The 19,462-nt window shown below is 38.9% G+C and overlaps 1 protein-coding gene across 1 annotated transcript in view; it reads right to left on the bottom strand.

The window, feature by feature from the left end:
• Window positions 1-19,462, bottom strand: part of NR3C2 (nuclear receptor subfamily 3 group C member 2) — a 308,616-nt gene that overhangs the window by 51,045 nt on the left and 238,109 nt on the right. Inside the window, exons 5-6 of the mRNA XM_006906271.3 lie at window positions 7,156-7,506; window positions 5,784-5,928 (exon numbers count right to left, since the gene is read on the bottom strand). Of these exons, the coding sequence (XP_006906333.1) occupies window positions 5,784-5,928; window positions 7,156-7,506 (496 nt within the window). The remainder of the gene's footprint in view (window positions 1-5,783; window positions 5,929-7,155; window positions 7,507-19,462) is intronic.

Below are 19,462 nucleotides of genomic sequence, written 5' to 3'. Positions count from 1 at the left end.
GAAAGAGAGGCTAGAGACAGAGCAGGGAAACAAATGGAGCCCCTGACAGGAAAGCTGACCCAGGCCCCTCTTCCCGGCCCCTCTGATCAGAACTCCTGTCCCTCACGGCTCACTGGCCCTGACTGCTGGAGCAAGAGTCCAGGCACAGAAGTCGCCTCTAATGGCTCAGGAATATCAATCACCCAGCCTCTGGAGGGGAGTGCGGGGCGCACCGCATTCCGACCCCAATCACTCAGAGCCCCCATGAGGATGCTCTGAACCCAACCTGAACAGTGCGGACGCAGCCTTGGAACATGCAGCCCGCACATGAGCCGGGTGCAGAGGGACCATAAGGGCGCTGTCCTGCTGGCACAGATGCCTGGGGAGAGGCCCTCGCTAAGGACAACTGGACGACGGCAGCGCAGTGAGCCCCCACTGGGGACACAGCATCGGTGGACAGCGCTCCGTGGAACGGGACCTGGAACGGCTGAGGGCTGCGTCCTGCACTTCTCTCCCGGTGCTGCCGTCACACCGCCAGCCAGCGCTGTACCCGGAGGACGGCGTGGACTGCATTCACCTTCCCTCACGAACGAGCTGAGGCTAACGCTCAGAGCTCTCACAAGAGGGGGTCATCGAGTGACACTATCAAAATACCAACAGGTTCAGGACGACAAAGACAGGAAAAGGTCACCCCCAAAAAACAGTTTTCACTGGGCAACAACTTGAGACAATATAAACCTGCTCTTAAATATCTAAAAAAAATACACACACACACACACTTCTAATTCTAAAGTATTGGCTGAGACTTAAGAGAAAATGTAACACTGAATCTTCATTTCAGAAATTAAAAAAAAAAAAAATTGAAGAAATTTCATTACGAGCTTAAATGGGAGTTTTAATATGTGTACTGAATTGATAAGAAATTTGAATACTTGCAGTGATCTGTAGCAACATATGATAAGCCGTTTCAAGGTAACGCTGAATAATTAATCATTTAATACATATTTGAAAAGTTTTGAATTTATAATAAGAAAAGTTCTATGCTAATTTAAAGTATTAACTCATATCTTCGCCCAATGTTTAATAAAAAATTGGATAGAATGTTTCCCTTAATCATTCCCTACTTCCCGCCTTTCCTCCAGCTCAACCACGCTAGGACACAGTGCTGGGAAAGGTCTCTGGGAACTTTCAGCTCTGTCTCACTGCTGAGGACAAACACCAATGACCACCTATTACAGTTTTGTGCACGTTTTAAACATAGCGATGCCTGTTCGTAAAATCGATGCATCCCCACCTCACACTTCTTCATAATATACTTCATCCTCATAATTAGAAACGATAACTTAGAAAGCCCCTTCTAGACTCATTAATAGACTGGTTCATTTGTTCAATAATTCATTTATTCAGCAAATATTTATGGAGGATCTACCATGCCTTGGATACAATGGTAGGTACAGGAAATTAAAAATGATTAAGACCGAGTCTGTGATTTCAGCGAGGAGGTACCAGTGAAACCAGGGTGGGGTGGGGGATGCAGACACCCAGAAATGAACTGCCAGTGCAGGTGAGAGGTGGTCTCAAACAGTCAGGTCTGGTGGGGGACATGGAGAGATAACACCAGTGCGTTCTACCCTCAGCTAAATGGCATCCATCGCTCTCCCGCACAAAATGCCTGCTTCCTTCACTTTGGTGTAAGGGAATGAAGTGCAGATACTAACTGAGAGGAAGTACAGGGACATGCTCAGCAGACATAAATGTGCAAGGTATTGGCAGACAATGAGTGGAGTATGCTTAGAGCTTTCTAATTCACGTCTCACTGGGACTGCAATGGCGTTTTACAATGTTAGTCATATTTTCTTTCCTGAAGCTCTCTTTTTCCTTGAGATCTGTGACATAACTCTCTTCTGTCTTTCCTCCTCTGAAATGAGTTCAAAATTTATATCTTTAGCTGGGACTTGGATAAATAACTGCCTATTTAATATTTCCTCTTAGATAATGTATCAAAGACAACTGTATCTTAACATGTTCAAAACTGGCCTCATGCTCTCTCTTCTTTTCCAAACCTTGGTTCCCTATTCCGGGGGTGGGAGAGGGGGGACACACCAAACCCTACCTGATATTTAAGGCAGAGGCCTCAAAGTCATCCTAGACACCTACTTCTTCCTCCTCTCTAGTCTCCACCAGAATCCAACCACTGGCAGTTCCTGTTGATTTGGCCTTTCAACATCTTTGTATTTACCTCCATCTCCACCATTACAATGTCTTGCATTCAGTTCCTTCCTGCTACTGGGACTTGCACAGGCTGGTCTCTCAGCCTAGATCAATTTCCTCCTCCTATACTCCCCTCGCCTAGTTGACACTAGTTTAATCAATCCTGACTAGATCAATACCTCCCATCAACTGTTCTCAGAGCACTTTTCCTTTCAATACTTACCACAATTAAAAGTTAACAGATGATACTAAAAGCATAGGCAACAAAAGAAAAAGTATATATATTGGACTTCATTAAAATTAAGAACTTCCATTTTAAAAGTACATGAAAGAATACTATCAAGAGAGTGGAAAGACAACCCCAGAATGGGAGAAATATAAATCATGTATCAGATTAGGGTTTGATATCCAGAATATATAAAGAACTCCTGCAACTCAAGAACAGAAAGACAAGCAGCCCAAGTGAAAGTGGGCAAAGGACTTGAATGGACATTTCCATACAAATGGCCAGTAAGCCCAGGAAAGACTCCCAGCATCAGGGAAATGTGAATCAAAACCACAATGAGATACCACTTCATACCTACTAAGAGACACGTCAGACAGAGAAAGCAAATACTGCAAGATACCACTTATACGCGGAATCTAAAGGCTAATCTCCTGTAGAAACAGAGATTAAACGGTGGTGGCCGGGGTGGAAAACAGGAGAAATGTTGCTTTAGGGTTCCGACTCACAACTAACAGACACGCCCTGGAGATCTAATGCACGGCACAGTGAATAAAGACAATACTGTATTATAATCACTAAACTTGCTAAGAGACTAGATTTTTAATTGTTTCCACCACAAAAAAGACATGTTCGTTATGTGACATGATAGAGGTGCTGTCGCCACAATGACAATTGTGTAAGTGTATCAGATCAACACACTGCGTACCTTAAATTTGCATGATGTTATATATCAAACATCCCTCTCAACACTTCACATCTACTAGTATAGCTATTAAAAAATAAAAACAAAATGCCAAACAGAAATTAAGTGTTACCAAGGGTGTGGTGAAATTGGAACTCTTGTTACTCTCCTAACTCTTGTGACACTGCTGGGAGTGTGGCAGTGTGGAATGGTGCGACAGCTGTGGAAAACAGAGTGGTGGTGTCTCAAGTTAAACCAAGAATCGTCATTTGCCTTCGCAGTTCCGCTCCTGGGTACATACCCAAAAGAAATGAAAGCTGGGACTCGAACGGATACTTACACACAAATGTTTATAGCAGCATTATTCACAATAACCAAAGGTGAAAACGACCCAAATGTCCGTCAACAGATGAATGAATAAACAAAATGTGGCAATTCTCTTTATTTGGTAAAAATATATAAGGTACTTCTGTTCTATAAAGTTGCAGTGGACACTGAATTAGTGGATACTGAACTGCTCCTCTTAAGCGAATTACAGGGTTAGGTTCTCGAGAACCACGTTAACATTTTCATCGACTGATCTATACATAATCATGTTTCATGCGTATTTCTGTTTAAAGACGCCTTATTAATATTTATTGTTGATGTACTAACACTGAACTCACGGCTGATAGCTTATCTAACACCTGTATTTTTTCTCTAAGGCACGTCACAGCCTTCTTGCCTTCAGCACTGGGCTTAGGGGTCATTTGAAACAGTGAAGTCACCAATAAAAGGAACACACAATGCAAAAAACAAGGCATTAAATAGACCAGGAAAAGGGCACTTGTTTACAACAAGGGAGTTGGGACAGGAAGGCAGAGTCTAAGCTGAAATGTACCACTTTAACTTACTGCAGCTCTGTGCATGCCCACAAACCACCACCAAAGTGCCTCAAGTATTGAGTGTGGGGTTACAAGCAAATGTAGCCAGAAGGCCAATTCACAAATACAGAACTGCAAACAAGGAGGATCCACTGTATGTACATACAATGGAAGAGTACTCATCCGTCAAATGAAAGTCTGATACATGCTACAATAAGGGTGAACCGCGGACAACATTAGGCTAAGATAAGCCAGACACAAAAGTACACATTATTGTATGATTCCACTTATATGAAATAGCTAGACTAGGCAAATTCATAGATTAAAGGTTATCAGGGGTTGGAGGAGGGGAGAGTGAGGAATTACTGCATCATGTGTTCGGGGTTTCCGTGTGGGATGATGAAGAAGCCCTGGAGATGGACAGTGGTGATGGTTGCACAACAATGAGGAATTAATGCCACTGAACTGCACACTTAAACAGGAATAAAAGGGAAAATCTTATATATATATTTCATGACAAAAATATATGTACTAAATGAGATTAAATGGATTATTTCAATATGTTAAAAATCAAACAGAGACACACTGGATGGCACTAACAAGAGCTTCTTATCTACCCACGTTTCACTTTAAAACAAAGACCTTCCTTGATATGTTTCTCTTCTGGCTTATAGACCATATTTAAAAACAGGCTTACTATTTAATAAAATTAACTGGGTATTGAGGAAAACAAGTGAATTAAAATGTGCACATCAGTTGTTTGGCCTCAGTTCATGCTTTTGGTGAAAATTTGTGCAGTAGAATTGTTCTTTCTAATTGCCAAAAGAAGGGTCACCTTGAGAAGCAACAACTGATGATCCAGATTTATCTTAGAATAGAGTTGTCTTTACGGTATTCCATGTTCGGGTGAACTAGTACTCTTAGGTAAACTAGTACTGGTACTATTCGGTATCTTGGCATTATGTGTCCATTTTAATCTTTTCCATTGCTTTTGTTTCTTTTGTCATCAACCTATTTCTCATCTGCTTCCTTCCCTACAGAAAACCCCTATTTTCATATCTCTAGAGAGAACCATCTGTTAGAATATGGCTGTGGTTACTTCATAATTCAAATGTTCCCTTTTATTTTATGTATTTCTTGACCCAACAATTACAAAGAAGCACCGCTGGATATAAACAAATGAAATGTGCTAATCTGGAATGCAAACAGTATTAAAATGTAAATTTAACACAGGAAAAAAAATTCATGGCCAAAGAAAAATCTATTGCGATTCTTTCAACCTCTTAAAATGCATCATAAAACTAAAAATGTCTCACTACAGAATAACATTTTGGCTTCTTTTATGATTGCAAAGAAGAGTAATTATGATTGTCATGAAAACACATTGAGCAGCTGTATATTGTTAACAAAAGAACCATTATACGAATGCGCAGAAAAAATGGCAATTCATACATTCACGTTTCCTAGAAATTAGATCGTCTCCTTGACTGAAGTAGATACCAAAAGAGACTTTTTCTATTAATCATGGCTTTGTACCAGTCAACTTTTTGGAGCCAATTGGATCGTCTTTCTTTTGGGATAATTCCCACATAGTATTATGTGAGATCTATATATACTGATTTAAACATACTCAGGCATGTGCATAATAATTTGGTAAAAAGTAATTTTTTTAAAATTCTCAAACGACAGATTTTCTTGCTGTTAAAAATGCTAGTATCATTGGATTCTTTCACAAATATACATCTGTTTAGAAATCATTAAAAAAAAACATAGCGAATAACTCTGCAGTTTATTTTATGAGGGCTAATTAATAGGTACTTACTCATTAAAGACTAGGTCTGGTGCAAAATAGAGAAACTGGCTGTTCGTATGTTTGTACGATCTCCAGCTCAAGGCAAATGATGATAGACACATCCAAGAATACTGGATTAGGGTAATTTGGTCCTCAAGAGGCAAGTTCTTAAATCCTAAAGAACAGAACAATTAATCACAGAAATCTACTTTGCATTTAAATATATTCCAGAAAGGAGCTTCTTAAGTCAACCCCTAAACGGCCACCTTTCTCTAACAGACTCGAATCAATTCCACAGTCATTTACAGAGCCTGGCCCTGTTCAACGATTCCTTTAGATCCGCCCTAAATTCTCAGAGGGTGAACTGCCAGGGCACATAAAGCTGGGGAGTTCAGGGAGTCTCACTGTGGATGATGGTCTAAAACCCTTGGTCGGGCTGAATTTGTATTCACCTGTAAAATGTCTTCATCGTACTCACAATTAATAGCATCAAAATAAAGGATAATTTAATAACTGTCAATTCCTGTGTCTCTGCCATCTTGGTGAAAGATATTACTTTTCATAAGTTTGCAGTGGTTGAAAAGGTGTCAATCATCATCTGGGACAATACTGGGCTTCAACGGAGGTCTGAAGTCGGCACCTGCCCTCCCCTCTCCTACAGTCTTCCTTTCTAGGCCTCCAGCCCTTTTTTTTGTTTGTTTCTTTCTCACCCCACATATTCCCATGCTCTGCTCCAGTTTCACCTGGGGAAGCTCCTCTTCAAAGAATCGGTCATCAGAGCTTCCCCCAATCTTTTTTCTTATGGCTGCGGGCTGACCATAGGTCATCTCAGAAAATGCTCTGGATTTAATGAACTGGGACAATGTGAGAGTGATTCTAAATGTTTCCAAAGATGAAGAGGGGTCTTCTTAATAAAATACTATAGCATAAAAAATGACTAAAGTAGGAATTTCAAGGACAATTTAAAGGGTGCTAGAGGGAAGATGACATTTTTAGGAAGAACTCTCAGGGTCTCACACAACTTACTAGATAGGTCTTGGTTTACTTGGTCTACTGTTAGGTTAGAACTGGTTACGAGCTGCTAGTAACGGGTTCGGTTTGTGCTTCATGATCAGAATGTATTTCACCTTATTCATATTTCTGGGATGAGATTTTTCATTTTAATCATCAACATGACAAATGTACGATACACTAGAACTGTTAACTCTAACTTCTCAGGAGAAATGAGCACATTAACCAGATTCCCCCCCCCCGCCACTGGATTAATTTGTTATCCACGGAAAAACTTGGTATCAGGATTTAAGAGAAAGCCTACTCCGACTGCGCTGTGGGAGGTGGTGAAATGCGCTGCCCCGGCTTGTCTAGTTCTGGATGCAGACCGCGAAAGGAGAGGCCATCCTACCTGGAATTACCTTTGCCCACTTCACGACTTGAATCATCTGTTTGCCTGCTAAGATGTTCAGGGTGGAGAGCAGGTTTTCGGCGGTGTCTGGTTTTGAGTTGTCATAGCCTGCGTACACAATTTCGGGCTCGATGTTTTCAAGGACCATAATGGGGGAAGGTGTGAGTGCTCTTGAGATCGTGGAGAGCTGAGGAACCAGCGCCGTGTTGACCGAGGGCTCTTTTGCGGGTGCTATGTAGGTTGTCCCCTCCTCGGGGCTCTGGGGGGGTGGGGGCGGCGGTGGGGGCTGCTGCTGCTGTGACTGTTCTTCATGGATGCCTTTTAACTTGCCCAACTTCTTTGACTTTCGAGCTGCAAAAAAATTATAAATGAAAAGGGCAAATTAAAATTATGAGGTAAATTATATGAGGTAAATTACAATCACATATTGATTTGTGTAGGTTAAAGCACACTTTTCCTCTAAAGATGACTGTTATACTAATAGGAAGAATAAGTTTTAAATATTTCTCTAATACCAGGCACTATCCTAAAATATTTTATATAAATTAACCGATTTAACAATTTTATGAGTCGGTACTATTCTGATTCTCATTTTATAACATGGAAACTGAGACCAGAAAGATTAGGAAATCCATCCAAGATCACGCAGTAAGTATATGCAAAATAGAGATACAGGTTCAGAGGAAGGATAATGTCATATGCTAATAATTATATCCGCCTCAACTAAATTTTACATAAGCCAATAATCCCCACCTATTATCTACCAAAGAGTTGCCAACAAGTGCTAGAATGGCCTGACTGAGCTCGTCACCTTAGCCTGTCTCAGTCAGCACGCATCAGCTTCCCCTGGGCCCTTTCCCAGTTCTTCATGGGCGCTTCTCTGCCATGCTTGCTTATACAGGGTATTTTGTCCATGTGCTGCTAGCTCTGTCCTCAGCTATATTGTGAACTGTGGAACCACAAAGACTGGCTGTTCCTCCCCTTTGCAGCCCCTGTGGCAGCTTGGGAAGTGCGATCCCTAGAGAAAGTGATTTCTAGATTCCCACTGAATGAATGGGAGCACAATCAACCCAAAGCAAGAAGTTAAATATCTGGATGATTCCAAGCTGAACAGCTAACTAGTAAATGTACAGGAATTGTTACAAAAAATTTCAGGTGCAAGTTACATTGACACACACATTTACAATCTTTAAAAATCTGTCCAACTCTATGTTTTGAATATAGATAATTCACATATCATATAGCCCAGAACTAAAAAGTATCATAATACTACATAGGAACCACTTTAGATTTTTAGGAGAACATATTATGTACAAGTGATCATATATTCTGATTTACCAAAAACAGCCCTGGTTTATGCTTCTTTTCCCACCATGATGATCAATATGTTTACTCCTAAAAGTGCCAGATTTTGGTCAATAAATAAATAATGTGTTCAGCTTAGTTAAACCAAAGAATCAGTATTAACTTTAATAGCAACTGCCATTCTTTCACTTTCAAGAACTCTTAAAAGAGAAAATGAAAAATGAAAGAACAAGGAGGCAGAAGGGAGTACCGAAATGCAGACGAGAGGATGCGGGGGGTGGATGGCAGGTGGATGGAGTGGATGGGTAGATGGATAGATAACTGGGACAGTGAATGAAAGGATAAAAAGAAGAGAGAGCCCAGAAGTGCCAAACTGAGCTCAGAGTTGTGGCAATAACTTACTTAGCAGTTGCAAGGTTTCCATCTTATTGAAGAATTTATTTTAAAATTCTTAAAGAACCAGACAACTCCTACTTAGTTCTAACACATGTGAGGAACTTACAGGAAACCAATTTAACACACAGGAGGGCTAGGGCACACCAATTAACTTGATTTTAAAAGTAACCATTCATGTTTACAATGAAAGCCATTAGTATTTACCACATTCATCTCAAAAATAACAATTCAGATAAAAGACAAGCCACTATCTGACAACAGATATTTCTGCCAAACATCCATTAAATATTGAAGTTGGGCTTAAAAGATGAACAAGATAACAATTTAAAAATTTCAATCATTTCAAATCATTTAATTGAGGCAAAAAAAAAATCTGATTTTTAGAATTGTTCGAATGAAAAGCAGATGTATCATATTCACAAATGCTCATGGGAAGCTGCTGACAAGGTGCCACCTAGTAGTGCTGAGCATACGGAAGGTAACCAGGATGCTTCTGATGAATAAATGAGTGAGCGAATTAAAGAAAATGTAATCAGTAGACTGCCTCAAAAACTAGGCAAAATAGAGAAGGAAAAGGAAAAAATTAAACACCTAGATAATCCAAAATGATGGTTAACTGATGACTCTATAAGAGCATAAATCCTTAATGGCATATACTGGTCTGGTCATTTGGGAATAAGGTACTTGAAACTGCTGCTGTCAAATCTGTCAAATCAACTAAGCCTTAACTGATTCCTCTGAAAAAATGGGGATGATAGTGCCTCCCTCTCCTATCTCAGAGGGCTAAATGGATACAAAAAATAAAAACACACTGAAAAATCATTACTAACATCTGAAATAATACTTCAGTGTTACTTCCATTTATTCCGATAATTTTGCAAATATTAAAAATGTCCAGCAGTTCATTAAAATGTCCTCATTCTTTGTTAAGACTACATATGATAACTACAATATGATTTACTAGAAACAGCCAAGCATGACATTTTTAAATTTTATTAAGTCATATTTGTGTGCAAATTAATTATAAAATTCACATTTGTTTAAGGCCTTAGGTCTGTAGTGGTGTGTTTATTCTCATGACCGTTTTAAGGTTAATGCTACAAAATATTATGAAGAAGAATGTTTGATAGTTCCTCTAGCATTTATACACAAGGTTGTGGCCTGTAACATAACCTATTGAGCAGATTTTCAACATTATGTTTAGCATTTCAGTTACATTTAACTTTACGCTGTGATTTTATGCATATGTGGGACACCTAAAATTGAGTAATAATCTGTATTTACTTAAATAGTTCAAGATTGTATTCTCACTGTGCAAATTCTTTGGCCAAGTGTATTATCCAGTATCTCTATTAAATGCATGGGAATAAGGTTACATATTAATTATATTTATATTGTTCAAAGCAGCCCTTCTAAAATACCTAAAAATTTTATATCAGTAACACATGCCGTATTGTACAATTAAAGCTCCTGAAAGGTGATGTCTTAGGAATTCCTATAACAGCACTTTCCTTGATGCCTATGGGTACTTGGTGTTTGGACTCATTTCATTTTCAAATTTTAATAACTACATAGATGAAGTATTAATTTACTTCCATGTAGGAAACATAGGCAAGTTTCTGAGATTTTAAGACAAAATTTCTGAAATGTTACCATTCCTTTTCAAAATTTCTATTGTATAATAGAATACAATATTATGCCTCTTAAAATGCCATGACTAAATGACTAAATTTAAGAGTTATGCCTCTTGAAATGCCATGACTAAAATAACAATAAGCTAAAGCACAGTTCAAAATACTTTTTAGATGTTTTAAGCATCCCACTGCTCACCCTGACCCTGTGATTAGGCACATTATTTCCATTTTAGAGGTCAAGAAACTGAAGCACAGAGAAATGAAGTACTTCAAGGTTGCAGAGCTGGTGAACACCTGTCTAGGTTTTGAATCCAGCTGTGGCTCAGAGCCCACACTCTTCTATGCCATGTACTCTCTTCTAATCCTTTTTCTCTTTATCTCAGTTGTGTGTTTTATACTTTAAGATTAGCACAAGCTTCAAATCCAAGTGTATAATTAAGATGTGCTCTAATTACACAGGAAAACCTTGGCTAAAGATACTTCTGAGCAGGCTTCCATCATCCAAAGCATCAGTGAATATAAAGTTTGGGTCTCACTACCTATCGCCTTACTCAACATGTAGTTAACGGCCACTGGGCTTGAAAACTCATGCTCTCAGGTGGCCAGAGCCACACTTCATTTCTCGATTGCCTGCAACAGCTGTGTGAGTGTGAGTGCGTGTGTGCGTGTGTGTGTGTGTAGGGTGCTTCAACATGACAATAAATATCTCTCAGTCCCACTTAAACTTAAGGAGTCTCATTTGTTCTACCTGGATGTTACAGGAACTAGAACATATTTAAGTGCCTGCCCGCAGGTGCAAGTCCTTCATTATTAGCAGCGCCTTGGCAGCCACTTTCTCCCAGCAGTGCTGGGAAACAGAGCTCTATCGATTCTCCATGAGTTGTTCCCCAGGAGCTGTGCAATGGGGAGGCCCTGTCTCCTATTCTGACTGATCGACTGACTGACTAGTAAGTGGGGAACAGATCATCCTGTGGAACCCTATAAAAATTGTGAAAAATCCCCAGTGGGATCTCAAGAGCCACAAAGGGCATTAAACATGGTATGACACGACTTCCTTTTTAGTTTGCTCTACCTCCTGAGACTGATCTGACCGGTTACTTACCCTTTTGGCAAACTACTGTGTGGCAGAATGATGCCTTGGTAGGAATTATATCATTCTGGCATCTCCCAGTAAAATAATGAGATACACAGGGTTTTCATGGTAGTTTTATCACTATCTTTCTCAAGTGTGTTCAATTAAAGATTTAGTCTTAGAAATGGGTAATCAGGACAGCTTTTTAAAAATTCTGGAGTAGAATAAAAGACTGATGTAGAATGTTTTCAATCGCAACATTTCACTGGAAAAATTTAAAGTGAGAATTCTGTCATTTTAGAAATGCTTCATGCCATGTCTTGAAATTTTAGGTCTTGGCTGTAATTATTATAGAGAGGATATACTGAGGTTATATGAAAACATGTATTTTTCTGTTCAAAGGCCAAATGTAATTACTGGTTGAAACCCACAGGACAATAACAGCATCCACCCCCGGTCTCTCTCGTTCACAGACCATTTCTCTTGCCACCCTCGCCCAGATCCCACTTTCCTATTTTCCTTTTCCTCTTCATTTGCATCATTTCTCTTTGCCTTTCTACTGCCAGAGGAAAAGTTCTCTGAGCTTCAAGGGGACGTTGATCAAGTATTTTTGTCATGAAACCAAAGGAAAGAATGTCATCTTTCTACAAATTTAATTGGTTTCACAGCAAAACCTCTCTAATTTGTACTAATGGAAAAAAAGCATCTATGGTTCTCAAGGCAATACACACAAAAGAACCGGGTCCAGGGGTGTGTCGCTTTATGAATAAATAATTAGCTTCTCAATAGATAATCAGGAAGTAGCATTTCAATTGTTTATAAATACTCTTCCAGTGGTTATGGAAGTTGAAAACGGTGTTTTAAAAAGTATCTGTAAACATTTTTACATTAATCTACTTAAATTAACAGGCATTATTGATTTTATTAGCATAGGAAACATGATAAGGCAAACTCAAACACAAACTTTGACTACCTTAAAGGACATTCCACACCACAAACACACACAGTGATAACTAGGTGAGATGATGGATCATTATTAGGCTTCATGGTGGTAATCATTACACAGGTATACTTATATCATACCATGTTGTGCACCTTACATATATACAATATTTTATTTGTCAATCATAACCTTAATAAACATTCCAAGGTAGTGAATATTCATATTAAATTTTAATGTGTATAGATATCCATCGATATTTTTATATCTATAATAAATATACTTTTTTTTGCTATCGTTGTAGAATGTTTATCTTTTACTTAACGAATAACTGATATCCACCGATTGTGTAAGTGCCATGCTTTTGTGAACATTGCAATGTTGAATAACAAGCTCAAAGCCTGGACAAGAGATTACAATCTCAGGAAAGTTGGATCAATACCGAAGAACGTAATTCGGTTTATAAAGCAGGCTACGCTATGTTCCAGGTCAGTGGTACTGACAACGTGTTCAGGGAGTCAAACAATGGCAGCAAGAAGGTGTTTTATCTTCCTATGGGTGCTCGCATTTTCCTGTACCCATAGTATTAATTCCCACCATGCCCTGTTTTGATTTTGTTGTGATTCAGATTAAACTGAGGGCCCATGTGGACAGGGCCACTTTCCTGGGTAGGATCCACCTAAAGTTAATCACCACTGCTCCCCTCACCCCCGAGAGGAGAGACCCCCAGACCTGCAGCCAATTCTGAGCCAAGATACTCAACGGACTCTGAGGCAACAGGAATAGGGGTCCACCGATTTTGCAGAGACAGTAATGAGGTTCTGGCAGACAACCTCCAATGACGCAGTGATACCTTCCCTGAGAGACACAAGCAGTCAGAAAGGGGCCAAGCCAGCATCTGCCTGCGAGGCACTTCTGGGGCCAGATGATTAACAGGATTGTTTTCATGGCACTTATGTTTTCCATAATTATATTGTTTTGTTTCTCCTCTAATATTCAGCAATACCTTTTCTTCCCTTTTTTTTTCTTTTAATGCCAGTCAGACTCAGGCATGTGTGTACACATGAAGATGTGTGTGTGGAGGGTTCCATCTTGGGCCAGAGTTTTAAAGGCGAGGCAGCCTGTCCCTGAGCTCTGGCCAGGCTGGGGCGGCACTGAACCAAGCAAGAATCTCAGAAGAAGAGGAAACAGGATGCCAGAGAAACGGCCTCTCGGTGATAGCCTCTGGGAGATGGAGAAACATTCCAGAGGTTTCTTCCACTGAAACCTTAGCTAGGTTTGTATTGAGTCAAGAGAAACTGTCACTGGACTGAGTGGCAGAGGGCTGAGCCTGCACTGTAACCCCAGAGGTCCTCCTGGCACCATTTCTGAGAGCTGCACGCAGGGGTGGAGCAGTGAGGTGGCTGGGGCCTTATGGCCAGGTGGGGTGGACAGTGGCTTTATTAGATGGACACCTCCCATCTGGGCCTTGCCATTTTTGTGCTGATATAACCTCTGGGAAGTCTCAGAAGAGAACAACAGATGACAAACCCTCCACTCACAAAGCTCTGGACAAATCTGCTTATGGAAGAAAAAAGTGGAGAAAGACTGGGACCAACTTATTCTAGACGGGAAGGTGAGAGACATGAGAAACCAAACAGTAATTTCAAAACCTTAATAAGACATTTGCCAAATCATGGTGGGCATCTACATTCTATCTTCATTGAAGTCAAGATAAGATACAAAATATTTAAAAAGGCAGAAAAGGGGATTTTTCAGACACTGAGAGAATTCCCTCCAAGTGTTCTGGAATGAGTTATAGAGAGAGGCTGCAATGCATTTCTAACAAGAACATGTAATTTCTTTTCTAAAAACTCTGAAGTATAGATGGACAGGTATCTCACTTGCCTGAGTACAGTCCTGCCATAACACAGACGGACAGGATTAAATGAGTTACAGTCCTGCCATAACACAGACGGACAGGATTAAATGAGTTACCGAGATCCAGTGGCCCTAAAACGGAATGATAACTCCAATAAGGACGTACGGTCCAGCCTTTCATTTGTCTGAAAGAAACATCTCTGGTTCTTATTTGTCTGAAAACAGGAATAAATCCCTTATACTTATTAATGTGGTAAGAGACAATTTTAGAACTATTTTCCAAAATATGCTCAAAGGGCAAATACTGTGATCTCAGATTGCATGCTTGGAAGAACGTCCAGCACCATGGAAAAAAACACCTACAGTCCTCTATGCTTCCTTCCACCCCATCCATCTCCCAGCAGGCGTCCCTCCCCCTTTTTTATAAATAGTTTCACCACTACAAGGTACAGGATTGTTTGCTCAGTTCTGTATTTAAAATGGGCTCTTTGGTTTCTTCTAATCCTGAGATTGTATAATTTTATTAGTGGGGAAAATAGCAATAGGAAAGAGCTATCCTTAATTGAGAATCTGTATGTCAGGTGCTCGGGCAGCATCTTTTAAAAATACCATCCCATTTAATCCTCTTAAGTGCCCAGAGAAGCTGATACTATTGTTATCACCACTGTACAGGGTCCCAAGGATGGTAGTGACAGTTACTGTGGTAGTTAGAGTTAGAAGAAGGTGATTTACTGAAATGATATTGAAAAACAGAAGACAGAAACCCTGCTACATTTGCAGATGACATCAAATCGGGAGGTCATAGGGGCATGAAAAAGACCTGGAGCTCAAATGACTTCTAAATCATCAGCCAGGTTACCATCCGATCACCTCTACTGAAGAATTAGTCTTTTTAATAGGAGGCATAAAACAACCTGCACCAATATACAAAATGCTTTCTCTCCTAAATCCCAGGGCAGAACAATCAACTTCTGCGGACTCAGGCTGGGCTGCTGCTGCATCCGATAAAACAAGCCTTTTGTTCTTGCTCCTTGTTATGACTCCTTCATTCTGATAGGAGGAGAACCCAAAGGAGGCAGAAATCAAACTAGTCAGCCTATATAAAAAATAGACTCTATTAAAGGAAAAACTTGCTACTTCTGACTAAAAATAAAGTTCCTGAGCTCTGCTGCAACTGATTGGAGTTCTTCAGACAAATGTATTTTTAAAATCAAATGAGCATTCTTTAGAAAATATAGCTGACCCTTGAACAACATGGGTTTGAACTGTGTGGGTCCACTTACATGCAAATTTTTTTCCCAATAAACAGTATAAATGTATTTCTCTTCCTTATGATTTTCTTAATAACATTTTCTTTTCCCTAAGTTTACTTTATTGTGAGAATAGTAGCATATAATACATATAACATTCAAACATATGTTAATTGACTATGTTATTGGTAAGGCTTTCTGGTCAACAGTAGACTATTAGTAATTAACTTTTGGGGGAGTCAAAAGTTTTATGTGAACTTTCAACTGCGCAGGGGGTCAGCACCCATAAACCTACATTATTCAAGGGTCAACTGTACAGATTATCTGTGTTATAAATTCTTATTCTTTGGGAATAATTAAGCTATGTGTGTATGCGGGGGGAAAAAAAAACCCACAAATAAACGAGAAAAAAAACCTTCACCTAGTTTTATATTTAAAATATGAAAAATAGCAATAGCTGTGGCCACCCAGCAAAGGTCCCTCCCTCAATTAAAAAGTTAATTCTTTAACTGCTGCAAGGGCTGCCTTCTTGGCAAATGTCTGAGTAGGGAATTTATTACATGAAGCATGATCTTATTGGGTATACAAGGTAAATAGTCTCATTAAGAATGTTTTATAAGAAATATTACTGTTCTAACAAGGTCAAGGGGTGAATGAGGCATGAGAAAGAGGCAAAAGGCAGTGACCTGGAACTAGCCCACAGAACCCTGGGTAATTTACTGTGCCGTCCCAAGTCAGAGTGTGATCTTCAGCAGGTTCACCAGGCTCTAGCTTGCTGGCCAGACACTAGAACACACGCTGGGCAGAAAGGGCCCCATGCACGCCTCCTCCAACCGGTACATCAGCGAAGCAGGACCAACCTCAAGCAATATTATATATCTTAAAACAAGAGTCTACCTGAGACATATTAAAAAGTAATGGCGTTTTTCTTTAAAAAATGCATTAGATTCCTTAAGTAAGCTCTCAAAGAACATTTGAAATATACTGCATGAACATATGTTTGCACATCACTTTTTAGGCATATTTCAATTATTCTGTTTTTCCCTCTTAGCATTTGCTGCTACTCTACTGCAATGGTTTCCACATCTTGGTCTATTAAAAAAAAAAAAAAAAGAATAGTGTTATTATATAACCAGCAATCCTTCTTCTGGGTATCTATTCTAAAAATTTGGAAATCTTTATTTGTAAAGATATATGTACCCCTATGTTCATAGCAGCATATTCACAGTAGCTAAGACATGAAAACAACCTACATGTCCTTAGATGGAAGATTAGATAAAGAAGCTGTGGTACATATATACAATAGAATATTATTCAGCCATAAGAAAGGATGAAATACTGCCATTTGCAACGACATGGATGAATCTTGAGAATATCATGCTAAGTGAAATAAGTCAGACAGAAAAGGACAAGAACCATTTGATTTCACTCATATGTTGGATATAAAACAGAAAGCAACAAATGAACCAACAAAATGAAGAAGCCAACTCATAGACACAGACAATAGTGTGGTGGTTACCAAAGGGGAAGCGGGTGCAGAGAGGCTGAAGAGGGTAAAGGGGCTCAAATTTATGGTGACGGAAGGAGCTAGACTGGGTGGTGAGCACACAATGCAATACACAGATGATGTTATGGAATTGTACATTTGAAACTTTGTTATTAACTGATGTTATCCCAATAACTGAAAAAAATAATTGTATATCCAGTGACCTTACAACTTAGATGTGTCTGAGAACTCTAAAGCAACTAAGAAAGTTGCCTAAATTCAATCTCAGATTTTTTTTATGATTTGTATTTGTGTACATAAGAAATAAAAACTATGATGTGAAATGGAAAAATATACAGACTAGTAGTTTCATCTCTAATACCAATTTTCTTAAAAATATTGCATACCTCTTAGCTTGCTAGTCTTCCTGTAAAATACATACTTAGAAGTTCATCATGATAGTTTTAATTATTTTTTAAAACTATTATTTAACAGCATATTTGATATGAAGTCAAATTATGAGTAATGCTTTACATTATTTACATGAAAAGTAAACTGACTAGGTTTTACCTGAGACTACTGATGTTGAGATTTTTAACTGAATGTTTAAAATTATTAAAATTTTTGCTTAGTAAGAATGGGTGAGCCAGATATCCAAATATAAAATAATAATCCCATGAATTGATATAAGAACATTTTTCATAGTGAGTATACCACAAAAAATATTCAGTATTTCCAAACACTCTAATATAAAAGAATATTTTACAAATGGAAGACAAAAAAGCCAAGCAGAATTTTAAAGAATCTTCATGTCAGAAGCTAAAGCTAATATGAAAAAGGACAAATAAGTATATGTTAATGAGTTAACAGGATGCCACCCAAGTTGTGGGGGAGGAGGGTAATTAAATAGGCCTGAAGAAAAAACAAAAGTCAATGTTTATAGCTTTTATACATTTTAAATAAATATTACTTTTTACTTCTTTTTACTTTATGTAAAAAAAATTATCCACATTTTATTTCACTGACAGTATCAGGATGAGCCTAAATTAAGAATTAATAGTAGTCAATGATGTATGCACTTGAAAAAAAAAATATTTTTCTGGGCTGAGATCTCTTTAGGATACAGGCTGAATTGGTCTGGAAACTCCCAGACAAAGCTGAGCCAAACCAAATGGCTTTTTTTTTTTTTTTTTTGAATAAGTGATTCTCCTGCATTTGCCTCTTGTGTTTTCATTCCAGTTTTCCTTTGTACACAGGGTTAATACTGGGACATCTTGAGGCACTCTGATGATGTCTTGCGTTGGCAGGTCTCAGGTCACTGCTGAGGCGGAGCCGTCTTAGCTGTTTGGTGCTGAGCAGAGCCACACCAGGGCAGACACATGCCTGACCTCTCAGCTTTGGCGAGAAGACAAACTGCTATTTTTTCATTTGGTTTTCAGCCACAGTGTAAATTCCAGAGCTTTGGTGACTCTCAAAACCTAGTTCAACACAGCAGACTGAATAAAAGCATCTTTAGAAGAATATGCTTTCCACTTAAGTTTCAAAAGTATTCTTCAAATTTATATCATTTAGCTATATATTTTAGGGAAAAAAGTCCGAGAGAGAATTTTAGTTCATAATAAATACGATGCTAAAGCATTAAAAAGAAACTTTTAGCATAAGAAAACATTAAGTGCCTTTTAAATTTACAGTGATTCCCTATAATTTGCATTTTCCTCTCACATATGAGACTGAAACATAGACTGAGTTGGGAACACGTGAGCTGCCCTGGGGATGCCTTCTGGAGGCTGCCGAGGTGGTTCAGGATGGATAACCGGGCCATTTTTGAGAGTTCTTCTTTGGGAAAAATTCCTCAATTCACATTTAAGACACTGTTAATAATTTTTAAAGCAACATCACGTTTACAATAAGGAGATTTTAAACAAAAATTATTTGTTTCATTTCACAAAGTGCTTGCCATTTTCCTACTAGCATTCTGTTTATGTTCTGACATAGGTTTCCTTCATTTAAAACAAAGTCTGCTTGCATGCTGTGCTTCCAACACTCCTATGTGTAGCTCTGAATAATGGATGGTGCCTTTGATGTTACAACAAGTCTCTTTTGGTGTCATAGGGTGGCCCACAGCTGTCACCCCAGAGCAGAGGTCTTGACTAGGAATCAATTCTTCACTATTGCCTTGGCTTTAAGCCACTTTCATGCTATGATTTTCAATTGGACAATGCGGTTCTAAGTCACATACCATGTAAAACACAATTTTTAACCCCATCATTACTTTTAACCTCATAATTGAATAGGGATAATACTAGCCTATAACCTTCCCTATAGAGAATTCTGTCCTTTAATGATGTTTTCTTTGGGCCTATA

Source organism: Pteropus alecto, unplaced genomic scaffold, assembly GCF_000325575.1.
Source record: "Pteropus alecto unplaced genomic scaffold, ASM32557v1 scaffold50, whole genome shotgun sequence".
Lineage (NCBI taxonomy): Eukaryota > Metazoa > Chordata > Mammalia > Chiroptera > Pteropodidae > Pteropus > Pteropus alecto.
The sequence above is the reverse complement of the archived record's forward strand: the minus strand, read 5'-3'. Positions and strand labels throughout refer to the sequence as shown.